Source organism: Amblyomma americanum, chromosome 4 (genome assembly GCF_052857255.1).
Source record: "Amblyomma americanum isolate KBUSLIRL-KWMA chromosome 4, ASM5285725v1, whole genome shotgun sequence".
NCBI lineage: Eukaryota > Metazoa > Arthropoda > Arachnida > Ixodida > Ixodidae > Amblyomma > Amblyomma americanum.
Window position 1 is genome coordinate 85,186,655 of NC_135500.1, and position 17,489 is coordinate 85,204,143.

The 17,489-nt window shown below is 46.6% G+C and overlaps 1 protein-coding gene across 1 annotated transcript in view; it reads right to left on the minus strand.

Moving 5' to 3' along the window:
* LOC144130228 (neprilysin-1-like) overlaps nt 1-17,489 on the minus strand; it is a 159,800-nt gene that overhangs the window by 39,500 nt on the left and 102,811 nt on the right. Inside the window, exons 7-9 of the mRNA XM_077664201.1 lie at nt 12,512-12,796; nt 12,070-12,267; nt 6,850-7,079 (exon numbers count right to left, since the gene is read on the minus strand). Of these exons, the coding sequence (XP_077520327.1) occupies nt 6,850-7,079; nt 12,070-12,267; nt 12,512-12,796 (713 nt within the window). The remainder of the gene's footprint in view (nt 1-6,849; nt 7,080-12,069; nt 12,268-12,511; nt 12,797-17,489) is intronic.

The window sequence follows — 17,489 nt, forward strand, 5'->3', positions numbered from 1 at the left end:
CGAACCCGGGAACTCCGGATCAGTAGTCGTGCGCCCTAACCACTGAGCCACCGCTGCGGGGCCTCCTTTCAAGTACCAAATCCCATATCGTGTTATTTGTCATACCTCCCCAGTTAACCATATTACTCAACCTCTTTCTCCGCCCATAGATGCGTGCCATCGCGGCCGAAAAAGAGTGCACGTCGACAGCCTCACATCACAGCCTCATGCTGCGATCCGCCTAACGTTCGTATTCCCTAGGTCAATAGAATGCCTCTTTTATCACCGGAAGGTAATTGTAGCGTAGCAGGCAGGCCCGCCCACTGTGGTGAAACGAAGACAATCCACTGGTGTGAAGCTCGCTCACAGCCTGAAGGCTTAGAATGAACCCTTGTTGGGCGTCGCAAAGCAACCAAGTTTTATCTGAGCCGCAACCCCCTGTTACTCTCATCTCGACGGTCCGCTAAAAAAATATAGCGTTGGAGTTGCGGCGAGTATAGAACCAACCTAGACCGTGTTAGGTTTCGAACTGATATAAGTTGCCTGGATGCAGAGTTTTACAGCGATAGCTGCATTACGCTAGCATTTCGAGTCTTCAGCGTGGCCACCCCGTGGGCCATGGCCACCGTGGCGGCGCCGTGGATGGTGATGTGGATGGTCACGTGGTGCGGAGCAGTTGCTGGCGGCGCGGCGCGCCGGCGAAACCGAGCGGCGGGGGGGGGGGGGGGGGGGGGAGTGGAAACAATGAATCCACGTTCAGGGAATATCAAGAAGGAACGCCTAGCGAAACGGAGCGGCGAAAGACTGACTTCGCAATTCAACTGAGCGAATTCAACTCGGACAGCTGTAGCCATCGCGTCGCTCCAGGTTTAACCAGAGCTAAACCACAGCCATTTTTTTCAGTAAGATGCTAACGTCTCTGCCATTCGTTAGCCTGGGCTCATTCGGCTACACCAAAATCTTTTAGAGAAATCCGCTTTTCGCTTCCTTGACACACTAGAGCGTCGATTACTGCTAGCAGACATAGAAGTTTCATTCGAGATTTAGTTTAGGAGGTTTTTCTTTATTACAAGGTTCAGCGCAATCCTTGAGATTAAAAATAGCGCCCCAAGGTGACAGCATGGGCGTCGATACGCTGCAAAAGGAACGGTGCATCGAGGTGGTTAAACTGGCATGTTCTACCGCGTTGCTGGAGCTGCGTACCTCAACTATGACTTTTTAATGGTCGTCGGGCATCGTCCTCAGAGCGGCGCGAAGGGCGCTGCAGGGTCGTCCCCATAGAGCGAAAGCCGCACGAGCAGTGGCGGCTGCACTTGGATTGTACGGCAGAAACAAAATAAAAATGTCGAGAAGTGAAATGTCGGCGATTGTGGGAGCCTTGCGAAGATGTAGTCAAACTTCTGTTCTTTTCAATGGCTTAAGTCTGGAGGAAGGATTGGGGTCGTGAGACAGTAGAAAAATTCCGCTCCCACCTTGAGCAGGCGAATACTTAAGTGACGCTGTGACCAGAAAACATGTTTCGCTATTAGGAGTATCGACCACGGTTTCCAAAACACAGGTTGAGGGAAGAGCAACGGTGGTATATCACATGTGGAGACGTTTCCTGGTGCGTCAGGGACGCGAGTACGCCGAACGGTAGTTACATGAGGAAGTGCACGCACTTGAACACTAAGTGAAGGTGTAGAGGTGGCACGGCGCTGAGCTCTCGAAGCGTAACCTGAGGACGAATCAAAGCCAGCTGATGCGTGTCCTGGGAGTGTGATTATGCATGAGGTCACTGGGGTTCCGGCTGAGCAGGTGACGCAGGCTGCCTAGCGTGTCTCCGGCATGGGACACTGATTGATAGTAGGCAGCTGTTAGAGGATCCGGACAACATGACCTTCCGGTCGGCTTGCTGGAAGTCGCAATGGCACGGAACAACTTTGCTATACTTTTGAACCCTTGCTGATGAAGTTGTGGAGAGTTGCAGGTTTCATCAGGCGTCATTACTTGTTGCGGAGCAAACAAGGAGTTTCGCTGTTTTGCGAAGGAAGGGGCTTCCGAGAATTAAGTCTACGCTGCCACTGGTGAGGGCAAGCAGGGCAGAGGAGCGGGGATCGCTAAGGGGGCTGGGAGGGGGCTCTATATGAAGCAGCTAGGAGCGAGGTCTTGGTGTCAGCCTCAGTAATCAACAGGGGATTGTACATGGCTATGCTGTGGCTAATTAGAGGTGGGGTTCTAATTCTAGTGCCGCAAGATTCTTCACCGGATTACTACAAAAATCTGTGGCAGTCGATATAATTGCGTAATCGGGCCTGGGCTGCAGCCATATTTCGGTGACCGAAAGAGACTTGCGATACATCACCAGCAGCAGATAGGTCCACCCTGGTGTAGTTGTCGGCCACAATCTTCTATATGAATAAACCAACCGACCCTCAGCCGTCAGTCCACAGTCGCAGCGGAGCAACTGACCAAGGCGGCGGTCACACCTGTAAGGCACCAGAGGATGCTAAAATCTTTGGCTCAGGACAGGCCGCCATTGGAAACTCAACATGGCAAAGTTTAAGGCTGGAACCGTATCTAGTGAGGGTAGTCTAGCAGTGCTATTGTATGGACAGGAGGATGTTAAATAGGATGTAATAGTGCTTAGCGATGTTAGGAGGACAAATGAGGCGTATATAGGGCTAAAAGGCGGGCATGAACTGTGCTATCATTGGTTAGCGGCCAGAGGAGAAAGAGGTGTGGCATTCCTTACCAATCAGAATATAGCTGGGAACATAGAGGAATACTGTAGTGCTAACGAGACGATGGTGACTATCGTAATTAGAAACCGCCTCGGTGACTCACTGGATATGGCTCTTGGCTGCTGACCCCAAAGACGCGTGTTCGATCCTTGCCGCGGTGGTAGAATTTCGACGGAGGCGAAATTCTAGAGGCCCGTGTACTGTGCGATGTCAGTGGACATTAAAGAACCCCAGCTGGTCGAAATTTCTGGAATCCTTCACTACGGCGTACCTCATAGCCTGAGTCGCTTTGGGACGCTAAACTTCTATAAACCACACATTCAGTGGTAGTGCAAGCAAACAAGACACATTTCTAATTAGTATTGCGGGAGGAGTAAGGAGCTAGGGGGATCTGTGTCTATAGTGCAGCCTGTAGAAGTAGCGTTTATATGCGTTATGTCGACTTTGTACTGAGATATGATTACCGAAAATAAACATTTTAAGCCCGAAACTCTATTCCTTTCGGTAAGGGCTGTACACTTTGGCTTGCTGAAAGTGATGATAATGAAGTGCGCCCAAAGTGATCACAGATTCAAGCAACTACTTTCTTTTCATAAATTTTCATTCCGACTGTTATCTTTTGTGCCCTCTCACGATTTGCACTGCACGTTGTTGTCTTCATCAAATTCTACTTGTGCGCAAAAGTAACAAAACGAAAGGACTCGTACATAACCGCTTCCCTGGCTCAGCGGAAAACTCAACCGCACTTTGAGCTAGGTGGCGGTAGTGACAAAGAGATGTGCGCTGCTTGAGTTTTTTTTGGCAACGTTTGGGCAGAAACTCGTAAACTGAACCCGACTGCAGCAGCGGCGTTTCGAAGGAGGCGAAACGCAAAAGGCACCCGTGTGCTGTGCGATGTCAGTACAAGTTAAAAGATTCCCAAGTGGTCGAAATTCCTCCGGCGGCCTTCACTAGGGCATCTATTTCTCTCTTTTTTTCTTTTAGGCCCACCTTTATCCCTTCCCTAAAGGCGCGGTTCGGTTGTCAGCCGAGATGTGAGATCCTAAAAACCAATTTTCAAAATTTTACAATAGGCCGCCGGCATTAACTGTGTGTACTGGCTTTGGCGTAGACAACACTGCAGACTCTGTTCATTTTGAGCAAAAGCAAAGACGCATAACTGCTTCCCTGGGCCAGTCGACATCTTAACTGCGGTTTCATCTACGTGGCTTCATTGTCCACCTGCAAAAAGGTGCTTTCGTGCGTTATTCTGCGCTGAGGGATAATAAAACGATAGCAATTTTTATGTGAACGCTTGAGTCGTGGTTTGAGTTGCAGACTCCGTCTAGAAATTCAAGGGTTCCGACTTTTAATCATTACCACTCGAGGAAAAAAACGGTAATCAGTGAAATGGTTTGTGAGAGAGTTCCTGCCAAGAACGAAAATCCTCATTGCTACTGGAAACGAATCGGAGTAAAAACACAGCATATACAATATCGACACATCGTCTGCTGGTCAGAAGCTTGACATAGATATTTTCATCAACTGCATATGTAGCAAAACACCGTAAATTATCAAAACACAGCTTGAATTTCATGGAGAACTTCGGAGTTGCTGTGTGTTGCAATTTATCGATTTACAAAGTAATGATCTAAAACTGGCCTTGAATTAACCACAATCTTGCTATGTTTCCAACAACCTTAAGCAGATCATATTCAAAACCTATATCTGTCCTTAATTCCCCACACCTACTTCCTCGCTCATTTAGCGAAAAAGAATGCTAATCTATACATCATGAAGAAAACCGGCAGCCAGAATAATTCGATCTCCTGACTCCACATGCTCAACCAGAAACACTCTGATTGCATCAAGGACTTCACAGGAGAAGTAGATGTCTGATTAATAGCTCTTATTAGACACCCAATGCTATCATGTCAAACGTGACAAAATGTCCCCTCGGCATTACGTACGCCAGGCATTCTTATCATTACCCGGGAAGCTTTGAAAGCGACACCCACACCAGCGTCTTTGCTTCCACTACTTTTAATGAATAGGGTAGCCATGCGCATATCTTGAAATTTGTGGCGTAACTGTCTCTATTAGTTTAGAAATATCAGGGTTAGAGGCTGCCAAAATTCCTTCAGATCATGTAGGTTTATTAATAACTCACCAGCAGTTAATATTGAGACTTTTATGTACGTGTGTGTCGCGCAGGTCCCGTAAACAACTGCTCCTCTTTAATTCGAAAGCCCTTTTCTTCTCCCGCCGATAACAGCACACAATCCTCACTGATCTTTTCATAAAACTAGCTTTACTTTTTTTATTTTCCCTCTCTTTTTGAGAGCTCTGTCAGCGGCTTTCACTTCTTTTTCGCGAAACCTAAACGAGAAATCTTAAACTGACATATTGGAGCGTTTGTCCAGCTGCAAAAGAGGACATCTATTGGCCATGATCAGGAAATTCAAGATTTACGAGTGAGCTTCTGTCTTCATTTCTTTTCGGCCAAGCTTATAGAACCTTGCATTCCTTGCTGCTTTTATTTTTAGCTTAGGTTAAGAAAGAGGATTTACTGTTTTCAGGAGTTTTGGTAGATTATTTATTTTTGTAGATTATTTATTTATTTAAATTATTTTTGCGACAAAAATTATCTACCTTTTTTGCCTGTCATGGAGACTAGTGCTGAATGAATCTAATTTATATTTTCTTCCTTGTCTGACTTGACAAGTTACGAGGCTGAAGGTATGAAAATAGCACTTAATAATATCGTCTCGCTCAGTTAGAGAAGATTTTGTATTTGGTTTGATTTGATTTATGGGGGTTTAACGTCCCAAAGCGACTCAGGCTATGAGGGACGCCATAGTAAAGGGCTCTCGAAATTTCGACCACCTGGGGTTCTTTAACGTGCACAGACATCGCACAGTACACGGGCCTCTGGAATTTCGCCTCCATCGACATTCGACCTCAGTGGCTGGGATCGAACCCTCGTCTTTCGGGCCAGCAGCCAAGCGCCATAACCACTGAGCCACCACGGCGGCCCAGATTTTGTATTTATGATGTCTGTCTAAGTGGCCTGCACATCTTCAAACTCTGATTTCATTACATTCTGACCAGCGAGAATCTTTTTCAGCATAACGTTTTACAAAACGCCTGTATTATACTGTGTCAACCCACAATTATACGCCAGCTATTTCACACACAGTGGGCAAGACAGCCGCAACGATCATCTGCTGATGTTACGATAACATTTGGCGGGGAAATATTCAGTGGCCCGAAACACTCAGCAAAAAGACTTCCTTAGCATGTCGCCAATCCAGCCGCCACCGTCCAGCCCACTGTTTCGAAGCGGTATCAGTAGGTGTCTTCTGCTCTTCGGTGAGGTGACGTAAGCTGTCGTCACTTTAGGTTGGTCCCAGGGCGGCTAAGCAGTGACTGGCTCTTAACTCACTGTCTAGACTTGGCAGCCTATTGATATTACAGCAGTAACCGAGAAATGAAGAAGACACACCGGGCGGGCTAGCCTGTTCGACGCAGATTGCCGCTGGGTAGCGGATACACGCAGGACAATTCCCATATGAGCCCCGACCTTGTTCATCAAGCAAAAAAAGTGTCTGAGCATGCTGCAAGTCTTGCCTCTGCGATGTCTTTTGGTTCAAAGCGGCATCACCGCTTCTTTTATAGTGTTTGGTGACCTGACGTAAGGTGACGCCAATTTACGTTAGTCTAGAGCGCCGAAATGGTCATCAAAGTTGGCGGTTCATTGTTGATGCACGGAAATAACGATAACGCTAAAGGCGGCCTCAGCTGCACAGTGCTGATTGTCGCTTGGTAGTAGCTAACTGTAGAAGACGATTCCCAGACAACAGTCCCGACCTTGATCATGAAGCAAAAAGGGTTGCTCAGCATGTTGTTACCGTGCCAACTGTATCACGCTCTACCGCTCTGCGACAAAGCAACACTGTAACAAGCAAAGCCGGGATTCTCCGCCATTATTTTTGATTAGCACGGTTTATTCCTGCGTATGGACTGCGAAGTTAGCCAAAAGACTGGGCATTTAGTGTTTATGGTGTACAGTGCCGTCTCAACTTCGTGTTTTTCCTTGGTTGAGCTGAGCTACCGCCGTTTCGCGATGAAAGCCTCCGGTAGACTTTCCCTCGACGAGCGCACTTACCGCACCTAGCGAGCCGTAGTTGACGGACGCCGGGCCCTGCGGGAAGTACAGCGTAGGCTGCAGGGTAGCGGAGGGGATGACCACCATATTCTTCAAAGACAGGTAGTAGGCGTTCACTTCGGCCAAGGGCGTGATCAAGCTCTGCTGGTCGCGCACTAGGCGCCTGATCTCCGCTCTCTGTACCTGCGCCCAGCTCGCGAAGAACTTCCCCTTGATGTCGGCCACGTCGGCTGCGACGTGAACAGATGAAGTGCATTTTTAGACATTAAAATGGACCCCAGAGTGCACGATATACATATAATACATGCGCGACATGCATACTGTGTGCAAACTCAAATGCTGTTGCTGCTGCTGTTGCTGACAGGAAGAAAGAAAGCAAAGTGCACGGGCCTGCCTACTGGTTCAAGCCGAGCTACGCTCGCTGCCGCGTGCTGAAAGTAGGAGAGTTAAAGGATAGGATAGGAAAGACAGAAAGAAAAGGCGCCGCGCGCTAATACAGATGTGTCAGTCATCATCATAAGCCTGACGACCCACTACAGGGCGAAGACTTCTCCCATGTCTCTCCAATTAACCCTGTCCCTTGCCAGCTGCGCCCACGCTATGCTTGCAAACTCTTTAATCTTATCCGCTCACTTAACCTTCTGCCGCATCGTTCTACGTTTGTCGTATCTTGGAATCCACTCCATTACCCTTAAGGACCAGCGGTTATCTTGCCTTCGCATTACATGCCCTGCCCAAGCCCATTTCTTCCTCTTGATTTCGACTAGGATGTCATTGACACGCGTTTGTTCCCTCACCTACTCTGCCCGCTTCCGGTCTCTTAATGTTACTCCTATCAATTTTCTTTCTGTGGATCCTTGCGTTGTTCTTAACTTAAGCTGAACCCTTTTCATTAGCCTCCACGTTTCTGTCTCGTAGATGAGTACCGGTAAGATACAGCTGCTGCACACTTTTCTCTTGAGGGATATTGCTAAAATGCTATTCATGATTTGAGAGAACTGCCATATGCGCTCCACCACATTCTTATTGTTCTAGTTATTTCCCTCTCGTGATCCGGATCAGCTGTCACCACCTGGACTAAGTATTCCTTTACCAATTCCATCACCTCGCTGGCAATCCTGAACTGCTGTTCCCTTGCTAGACAGTTGAACATTAATTTGGTTTTCAGCATGTTAATTTTAAGTCCTATACCGTTCTGCTCTGCCTCTCTAACTCATTTATCATGCTTTGAAGCTCATCGCCTGAGTGACTTAGCAAGCCAATGTCGTAAGTGAATCGCAGATTATTTAGGTATTCCCCATTAAATCTTATTCACTGTTCCGAATCCAGGCCTCGGAGTACCTCCTGTAAACAGGTGGTGAATAGCATTGGCGAGATTGTGTGTCCCTGCCTGACGCCCTTCCTTACTGATATTTTGTTGCTGACTTTATGGAGGACTCTGGTAGAGTTGCGTTTGCTATATATAGCTTCCAGTATTTTGACATAAGGCTCATCTACACCTTGATTCCGTAATGCCGGTATGACAGCTGAGGTGTCCACTGAGCCAAATGCTTTCTCGTAATCAATGAAGGCTATCTATAGGGGTTGGTTATCTGCGCACTTCTCTATCACCTGATTGAGAGTGTACTATGATCTATCGCTGAATACCCTTTACGAAAGCCTGCATGATCATTTGGCTGATTACAGTCTAAGGTTGGCCTTACTCTATTAGCGAATATCTTAGTAAATAGTTTGTAGGCAACGGACAGTAAGCTGATCGGTCTGTAATTTTTGAGGTCCTTCGCGTCTCCTTTCTTAAAGGGGCTGTGAAGGGCTCTAATAAAGTTGCGGCATGCCTGGGATATTGAAGCACGCCGCTCGACGAATAGCGTCCAGCAAGAATTTTTTCAGTGCGATCTGTAGAAGCTGAGTTATCTGTAGTTAAAATTTGAATTTCAGCGTCTTCGCGCCTTTCTCTCTCTCGTCACTTTTTACACGCTGGAATGTAGGCGCTCCTTCGCCGACCCCCCTCTGGGAGCGGAGCTTCCCGACCGGCCGGAACTAAGCAGCTTATTGGCCGCGGCCACGGCAGCTGCCTGACGTCTGAAAGAATCTAACCAATGGCCACCTCTCAACTTGTCTACGCAGATGCGGGGGACGGAGGAGGGCGCGAGCATAAAAAAGTCGCCGGGAAGGGCTCGCCAACTTTGACGAGTGATTGTGGATCGTCTGCTGCGTGTGGAAGATTTTGCTCTGGTTTTCATGGCAACACAGTGCAGTGATTAAGTGAGTTAATGCCCTCTCCTAGGAAGGCGTTTCAGAGCCCATTTAAGAATTGAGATAATGTTCTTCTTCTGGTAGAGTTAAGGTCACCAGGTATTTCGTATACTGTGTGGCTAGTTTTTCTAGCACAATCTCCTCTCCGTTCTTCAACAGATCTGCCATTAAGTGACACTCATCAGCTGCTTTTAACCCTTTGCATTGCTCCTAAGGCTTTCTTTACTTCCTGTTTCGTTACTGGCGGGATGACGAACTGGTGTGCGCTACTGTCTGTCTCATTAACTTTCTGATTACATTGGCTACTGTTTTGATTTGTGTAGAACTCTTCGGCTAATTTAACTATCTTATCCAAATTGCTAATGACATCGCCCTCCTTGTCTCCTAACCCATGCATCTCGTTTTTACCTATGCGTAGTTTCCTCTTCGCGTTTTTGGGCTACCTCTATTCTTTAGAGCATGATCGATTCGCTCCATGTTAAATTTCCATATGTGGGCTACCTCGCGCTTATTTATTAACTTCCATAGCTCTGCTAGTTCTATTCTGTCTGGAAGGTTGGACGCTTCTATGGTTTGGCGTTTCTTAATCAGGTATTTCGTCTCCTGAGATAGCTTGCTGGTATCCTGTCGAACTATCCTGCCACCTACTTATAGTGCGCACTCCGTAATGATCGTAAAGCAACAAGTCCAACACATTACTCTTCCGTAATGATGTCCGCCAGATTGTAGTTCATTGTATGAACATTATGATCATCTTCCTTACTTAAAGCTGAATATGTATTCTGCGGCGATATTCTGAATTCCTCTATCTTCCCTCTTATCCCTAACTCGTTAATGGACTTCCTATTCACTAGCTTCTTCCGCTCACTCTTCAAGTCTAAGCTAATCCGAGACCATACCATTCTGTGGTAACTACGATGCATCTTTCTGAGGCCGTCCACTTCCTTGACGATGCCAGGTTGAGCACATATTATGACGTCGATTTCATTTTTAGCCTCGTCATTAAAGATTTTCGGTTTACAGCATCATCCGCGCAGTGCTATCTAAAGGACGTAAATATGCGCAGATATCGAGTGTCGTAAATAGAAGAATCGGCGCGGCTAGTGCACAGCTTCTGCCTGTCTATACCACCTCTGGTAAGAAACCAGCAGTTGATAGGTGGGTAATGATGTTCCTAATTGAACAGAACTTTACGGGAGGAACTAACATACGACTTTCTGCGTTCTTACCGAATCTCAATGGCGTAGTGAAGAGGCCGTCTGACGGCCTGAAAAATGTGCAACTTAGACCGATTGGAAAGAGCAACTCAAGGAAGCATTCACTTCGGTATCAAGATACCAACACATTTTCGCGGTTACGAAGACAGGCAATACAAGCCACCAAGAAAGGAACAAGACACATGTCACACCAGCAAGACCACGACCATGGATGGACAGGTGGGTGGTTGGGTGGATGGATGGATGGATAAATAGGTGGGTGGGTGGGTGGATGGATGGGTGGATGGGTGGGTGTGTGGTTGGCTGGATGAATTAATTAATAGATGAATGAACGAATAAATGCATGGATGGATGGATGGATTGATGGATGGATGGATGGACGGACGGACGGACCGATGGACCGATGAACGGATGGATGGGTGGGTGGATGGATGGATATGTGGGTGGGTGGTTGGGTTGGTGGATGCGTGGGTGGATGGATGGATGGGTGGGTTGGTGGGTGGGATGATGGCTGGATGGGTGGCTGGGTGTATGGATGGATGGATGGGTGGACGGGTGGGTGGATGGATGGATGAATGGGTGGGTAGATGGGTGGGTGGCTGGGTGGGTGGATGGATGGACGGGGCGGTGGTTCAAGCCACGTAGCCATGGCTTGTAAAAATTTCCTCTTGTCTTCATTTTAGGCACCAATCAGATAACCTTCGCTTGTTTACTTCTACCCGCTTAAAATCTACTTTTCCTTCACTGCCCTTGAACCCCGATGCTTCGAATAAATCAGCCCCGCTGCTTTCTGCTGCAGAGTGAAACCCTTTACTGATAAGCATCAAGTGTTCAGCCTTTTCCTCCTCTTCTCCACAAGCACTGCATAACGTGTCAATCTCGTGGTACCTGACTCTATAAGTCTTACTTCGCAAAAAAGTCGTCCTGGCTTGGAACAACAAACAGCTTCCCCTACAATTATCACATATATTTTCTTTGGCAATTTCCTGCTTAAAGATCCGGTATATTCACAGTGCCGATTCCTGCTTGAAGTTCCTGTATGTTCCCAGTGCCGATTTCGTCAGCATCCTTGTTTTCCACAGAGCTCTCTCTGTTTCTTTAACGTTTTTCTTAACCGATTGTTGCTGATTTGTCCCCGAATGCTGTCCAGATATTTGCTTGTCAATTTTCTATTTCTCCATTTCGTGTCAACATTCCTTTGCGTGCTTGTCCATCGCTCACAGGTGCCATCTGACGGCCGCCAATAGCAAACATGGTGTTGCGGACTCGGAATATTTTCAATTGCATTTGGGAGAAAAGTCGTCTCCTGTAAAATGGCGCGCGACGATGATGACACTGACTGCTTGTTCTTGCAATGCGCTGCAGCCCAAAAACTAGAAGCGCTTGTCCAGATTTCCTCGGCTTGGCTGAAACAGCGGCGACATGGCGTGCGCGGACACTGTCATTACTGCACTCGACAAAGATCAGGTGCCATCCAAGAGGTGTCCGAGACGAGAGCAGCCATGAGTAGTTACTTCAGTGCATGAAGCGACTGTATGAAAGTGTGGACATGATTATGCAAACCAGGGCTAACACGATCCATCACCGCTACGCGTTGGTATCTCCTGTGTTCTTTGGTGCTTCCTTGAAAGCCAGCAACACGCAGTTTCACCACTTTGCTAGGCGCGACGTGTTCAGAGCCCTCTGGGAAAATAATGCGTCACGCGTTGTTAGCGGCAGTGTCAGCAGACGGCACGTTGTCACTGACCGTATATTGCCTCCACCGACGACGCGTTCGGGAATTCTGTGGAGTGGCCAATCTTGATGACCATATTGTTGAACTTTCGCAGAGCAATCGCCAGTGTGTCGCCATTAAGCCACTTGGTTGCCCGCAACGCCGCTTCGTAGGCAGCCCTTACTCTGCTGGTCATGTTTTGTATATTTTCCATGGTGCCACCGGAGCCCACTGCAAAGGAATGTAACAAAGATATCCGTGGACTTCAATTGGTTAATAAACTATAAATGAGTGCGTGTACAGTCAGCATCGAATGAAACGGCAATAATATTGCACTCTATTGAGGCAACAGCCGATACCAGATAATCGTTCAGGGTTCACCTTTATGCTGCTGTACCAACGCAATCTCTGAAGCCTGTTAACTACCAACTATCCGACATTCATAGTCAAGAAAAATTTTTCGATCAAAGCTTACGAATTTCATTGTAGTGGCTTATAATGGCCACTTGCATCGGAGGCACGACCCTGGAGGCGCAGATCCTCTCGCACCAGCTTGCACACCTCGCGTCCTTTCCACTTGCATAACTGATCAGCCGTCGCAAAAGACTCCACGCCATGACATGCCGTAAGCCTTGCAGTCCAATTCTATCGGGATGAGCCAATACTATGGCAGTCGTCATGGCCTGCTTCGTTGCCCACACTCGGTCCGTTGCGCCGTAGATATTGTCAGTATGGTTTTCGAAAGCTTCAGCCCACTTCTCTGTGAAAAAGTAAAAAGAGGAAATGAGTCCTAGAAAAATTCAGCTCTGCTCTGGAGTCTTCAATTTCAAGCTGTTATTTTTTTTAGCGAAGTAGCACGAATAGGCGCATTTTCTGATCTCGGGCTTATGTATGCGTACGTAGAAGCGTGAGCATAAAGTATAGTGACCACGGCTCTGTAGGAAGGAGCAGTTGCGCTGTCGAACAGCGGCAGTAGTGCTCTGAGTGACAACAAGCTTTGCTCTCGCTCTTGTGCATGTGCTTATTTATTTATTTACAATACCATCAATCGCCGAAGCATTGTAGAGGTAAGTGTGTTTGAAGTGGTATAACATGCAAACACAATTAATGCGCGGCGACATGTGCTAGAACAGAAACATTTGCGAGGCATCTTGGTTGACGAGTAGCATGTTGCATAGAGAAGACTTTAGGACAAACAGCATTAATAACCAAGCTACAAAAAGATTAGAGTAAACAAAAACAAACCATTAAAAAGCCCAGCATAATATTAGCAACAAACAACTAAGAATGAGAAAAATGTATACTACAAAACAGACCGTTCAAATTTGTTCTTTAACGACTGCGAAACCATAAACACACATCCATGGAAAAAGATGAAAAAACATAAAAACCAACTGCTTAAGCATATAAGTTTCATGGCAGAGCAGGATTGTAAACAAGATCTAAACGGTGTGACTTCGTGTGTGCAATATAAACAAAAAGTCGTTGCAACACTTGAGCCATGTCACGAACATAAAAGCGGATAAAGCTTTCCTTAAAAGAGCACAATCATTGACGCATGCGATATCAGGCGGGAGGTGGTTCGAGTCGCCGCATGTACAGGGTCGGTGAAAAGTTTCCAGGCCACAGGGTCGGGAAAGTAGTAAATCCCCGAGGCCCAAAATCTGCACAGAGGAAAGAACATGCATTATTCTCAGTTCCGGGACACTTGGTAGCTTTATTGCTAGCATAAGTGGCAGGATATGCCGCTTAAAAGCCGACCCCGTGGCCTGGAAACTTTTGACCGAACCTGTACGTGGTAAAGATGAGTAAAAGAAAATGTTTGTGTTACATTGAATGTACCCAACCTTGTATCTGTGGTCAACTCTTAAATGATGATATACTTTGTCAAAGAGGAATAAAGAGAAGAAATTTCTACGCAGACAGTGGAATGATACTTCTTCATGGCTTGGTTTGGTTTATGGGGGTTTAACGTCCCAAAGCGACTCAGGCATTGAGGGACGCCGTAGTGAAAGCCTCCGCAAATTTCGACCACCTGGCGTTCTCTAATGTACACTGGCATCGCACAGTACATGGGCCTCTGGAATTTCGCATCTTTGGGGTTAGCAGCCGAGCGCCATAACCACGAAGCCACAACGGCGGCCTCTCTTCTTCGCGGTTGTTGCGCCTGTTGTGCGATGATAGATAGAATGTAACAAGCGGCACTGTTCTCGGCAAGTTTAAGAGAGTGACATAAGTTGGGTTGCTAGGGTCCCATATGGAAGCAGCGTATTCTAGTTTGGACCGCACAAGTGTCCTATAAAAGACATTTTTAATGAATCTGAGGCCTTGCTGAAATATCTACGTAGATACCCGAGCATGCGGTTAGCGTTGCAAATTATTGAATGATTGTGTGGTTGCCCCCATAATATTTAGGCTTAGAGTAAACCCAAGTGCCGATCCGATGATATGGCTTTCAGTGCAGTGTTATTTAGGTGATGCTTTGTGGAAGGCGTGCCGCGACGTGATACACGCATTAACTTCCATTTGTTAGTGTTAAGCTCCATTTTCAATATCTCGAACCAATTAACGGTGCTTTCAATGTCCGACTGAAATGTTGATGTCATTTTCGTTGCAAATTTTCCAATAAACAACGCAGTATCAGCGCAAATATGCATCGAATATGTCACATATTTAGTAGAGTCATTAACAAATATACGATAAAGCGCGAAGAGCCTAACACAGAACCCTGAGGGACACCAGATGTTACTTTAGTTACGTTTGAATCGTCGCCGTGAAGTGTTATGTATTTGGCAGCTGTCAGTAAAAATGCACTCAATAGAAAAAAGAAGTTTAGGCTCTAAATTCAAGAGAAGCAGCTTAAACAGTAGATTATGGCTAACCTGATGAAATACTTTTTAGAAGTCAGGACAATGATGTTCATATCGGAGTGTTTGTCAAGAATAGCATGCAAACCATGTGCAAAAAACAGCAACTGCGTTTCAGAAGAAAATAAACGTCGAAAGCCATGTTGTCCACATGTGAAAAATGAGTTCTGCTTCAAGAAGTTGAAGATAAGCGATATTGAAGATAAAAGATATTTTCAAGCAATGCTTTTTATTGAAACCGATTGGCAGTTTCTGTAAGCCGATTGGTGCAACGGAACCAACTTCAAAGTCTTCCATTGGAGTGGTAGTTCACCGCGTTCAAGAGCTGCTGAAAAACTAGTGCTCAAAAAATAGATGCTCTAGTGTTTGTTTGCTTTAGAAAGTTTGAATTTGTTATCAGGAACCGAAGATGATGAGATTTTCAAGAAATACATATTTCAGTGTCACCAGATTAAATGATCACTGACAACATTAGACAATGGATTCGAGAATACAGTATTCAGAACACAAGGGGATTAATCTGGTGGAACTGACACTCCGGAATCAACGTGAAGAGAAAGTGCTCTGTTATTTTTCATGTTTACAGTGGACCAGAACTTTTTTGCATTGTTCATTAACATATCGAAGAACGTGCTGTTAAGGAACCTACCCTTGGCATCCAGGGTTGCAGCAGCGTACTCTTTTGAAACTGATAAGTACGCGTCCCATCGATCATGCGTGTTTCAAGCTTTAGCAAGACGAACGAGCCGCTTTTTTTTTGTTTGAAATGCGGGCGAGTGTTCTATTAGACCATAGGGCTTTAACGTGCTCTTAATACATCCCAGTGAAATGCACGTTTTGCAGAGCTCAGTAACATTCGCCGGAAAAAAATCCTAGCTTTGCTGTACAGAACGCATTTCAAAATCATTTACGTACGTATCACAGTAAATTTTTAGATCGGTGTTCGGCTGCTCACGTGCTGATGGTCACGACGTACGGGAGCGCGCATATTAAAGTGTGCAGGATATGGAGGTGTCGTGCAGTAGCGGTGCAAACGGTCGGCAGCGCGACCTCAGACCACTTAGCGCCTTAGTGGCAACAGCAGCTTTGATATTAGTTTTAGCGATGTTTGTTATTTTGTCCAGACTGAAGAAAAGTCGTTCGTGTTAACTTTGAGTTACGAAATCTCCTCCAAGACAGCTTAGCAGTGTAACTCGACCAATAATAGTTTCCAATCAGAGATCCCGAACAAGCTTTCTTGCTCCGTGAACCATTAAGCTTGTTTCGAAACAAAATTTGGGTTCAGATCCTAAGTTCTCCAGGCAGGACATTCCATCGGCCTGATATTGAAAATTCGTTGGCGATTCGTGGTCCTACGGTGGCCCGTTCTTGCCCATGCGTACCCAATAATGGTGAACAATTCCAGAACACATAGACCACTGGCCCAGTCATGCCCTTTATTTCCGAACATTGGCATATGGCGATGAACAAAATTCAACAGTGGCCAGCCGCAAACAATGGTTCACCAACATTGCATACGACCTGGCATACGCTGGCGGATTTTGTCCGGCAGATGCTATGGCTAGCCATAGCGGCACAAATCATGACATAAGTTGTCCAGTGTTTCCACATCAGCTTTGATGGCCAAAGTCGGTCAATATTGCCCCGGCAGTCGGCATGGCTTCCAAACAATGTGTACACACTGGGTAGCGCGGCGCAGTATAGTGCCACCGATTGTGATGAGTAGCCAGTGTAGCACACATCTTGGTATGCGTTGGTGAATTAAGTTCCACTAGTAACGTTAGCTTATAAGATGTGTATATCCTGGAGTATTTTCTTCATTATTGTCCTACATGCTGCGATGGATCACAAAAATTGCATATATCCCGGCATACGATGGTCAGTCTTGTCCCACTAAATTTGACGGCTCATCGATATTGAACATGACACTGCATGGCCTGTGCGCGTGATGTCGCGGGAGTCACATAATGTAAAAATCTCCTTCATAAAGCGTGCAAGCTAGATTTTGCTAAGGTCGCAGAGCGTAGAAAGAGAGAAAACAGCTGGAACTCTACCATTCAGTTTTATCGATATAGCGGTGAGAGCCATGCGTAGTGCGAGCTCATCAAGTAAACAGCGCCGAGCGCGGCCGAGAGGTTTGGCAGGTGTGTGCGAGCCAGTTGCGTTATGCGTATCTACTCATGTCTTTGATTAGAAACTTTTTTAGAGCATGCACTCTTCATCGTTACTCAGTCCCTAAGTTCTGCGTCATCGTCGTCGGAAGTGGCCGCAGCGCCATCCGCTGGACAGATTCTTCCGTTATTTCTCTCTCGGTCGTTGTACGCTGGGTTGAGTTTGCTTGAGCAGTCCCCAAGCTCGGGCAAAACGAGAACCTTAACACGCCGCCGAACGACCCCTGGTCTCCCCGCGGCCCCGAAACGCGAAACGGGAGTAAACTAGGTGCAACACCCGAGAGTATCCTGGAAGCTACGGTGCTGGTGCTTCACCTGTGCCAAGTAAGCATCTATAGGAGTGGCGAATGGCCCAGTGGGTGAGGTGATTCTTAGGAGAGAGGAGCCAACAAGGATACGTGCTCGACGCATGTAC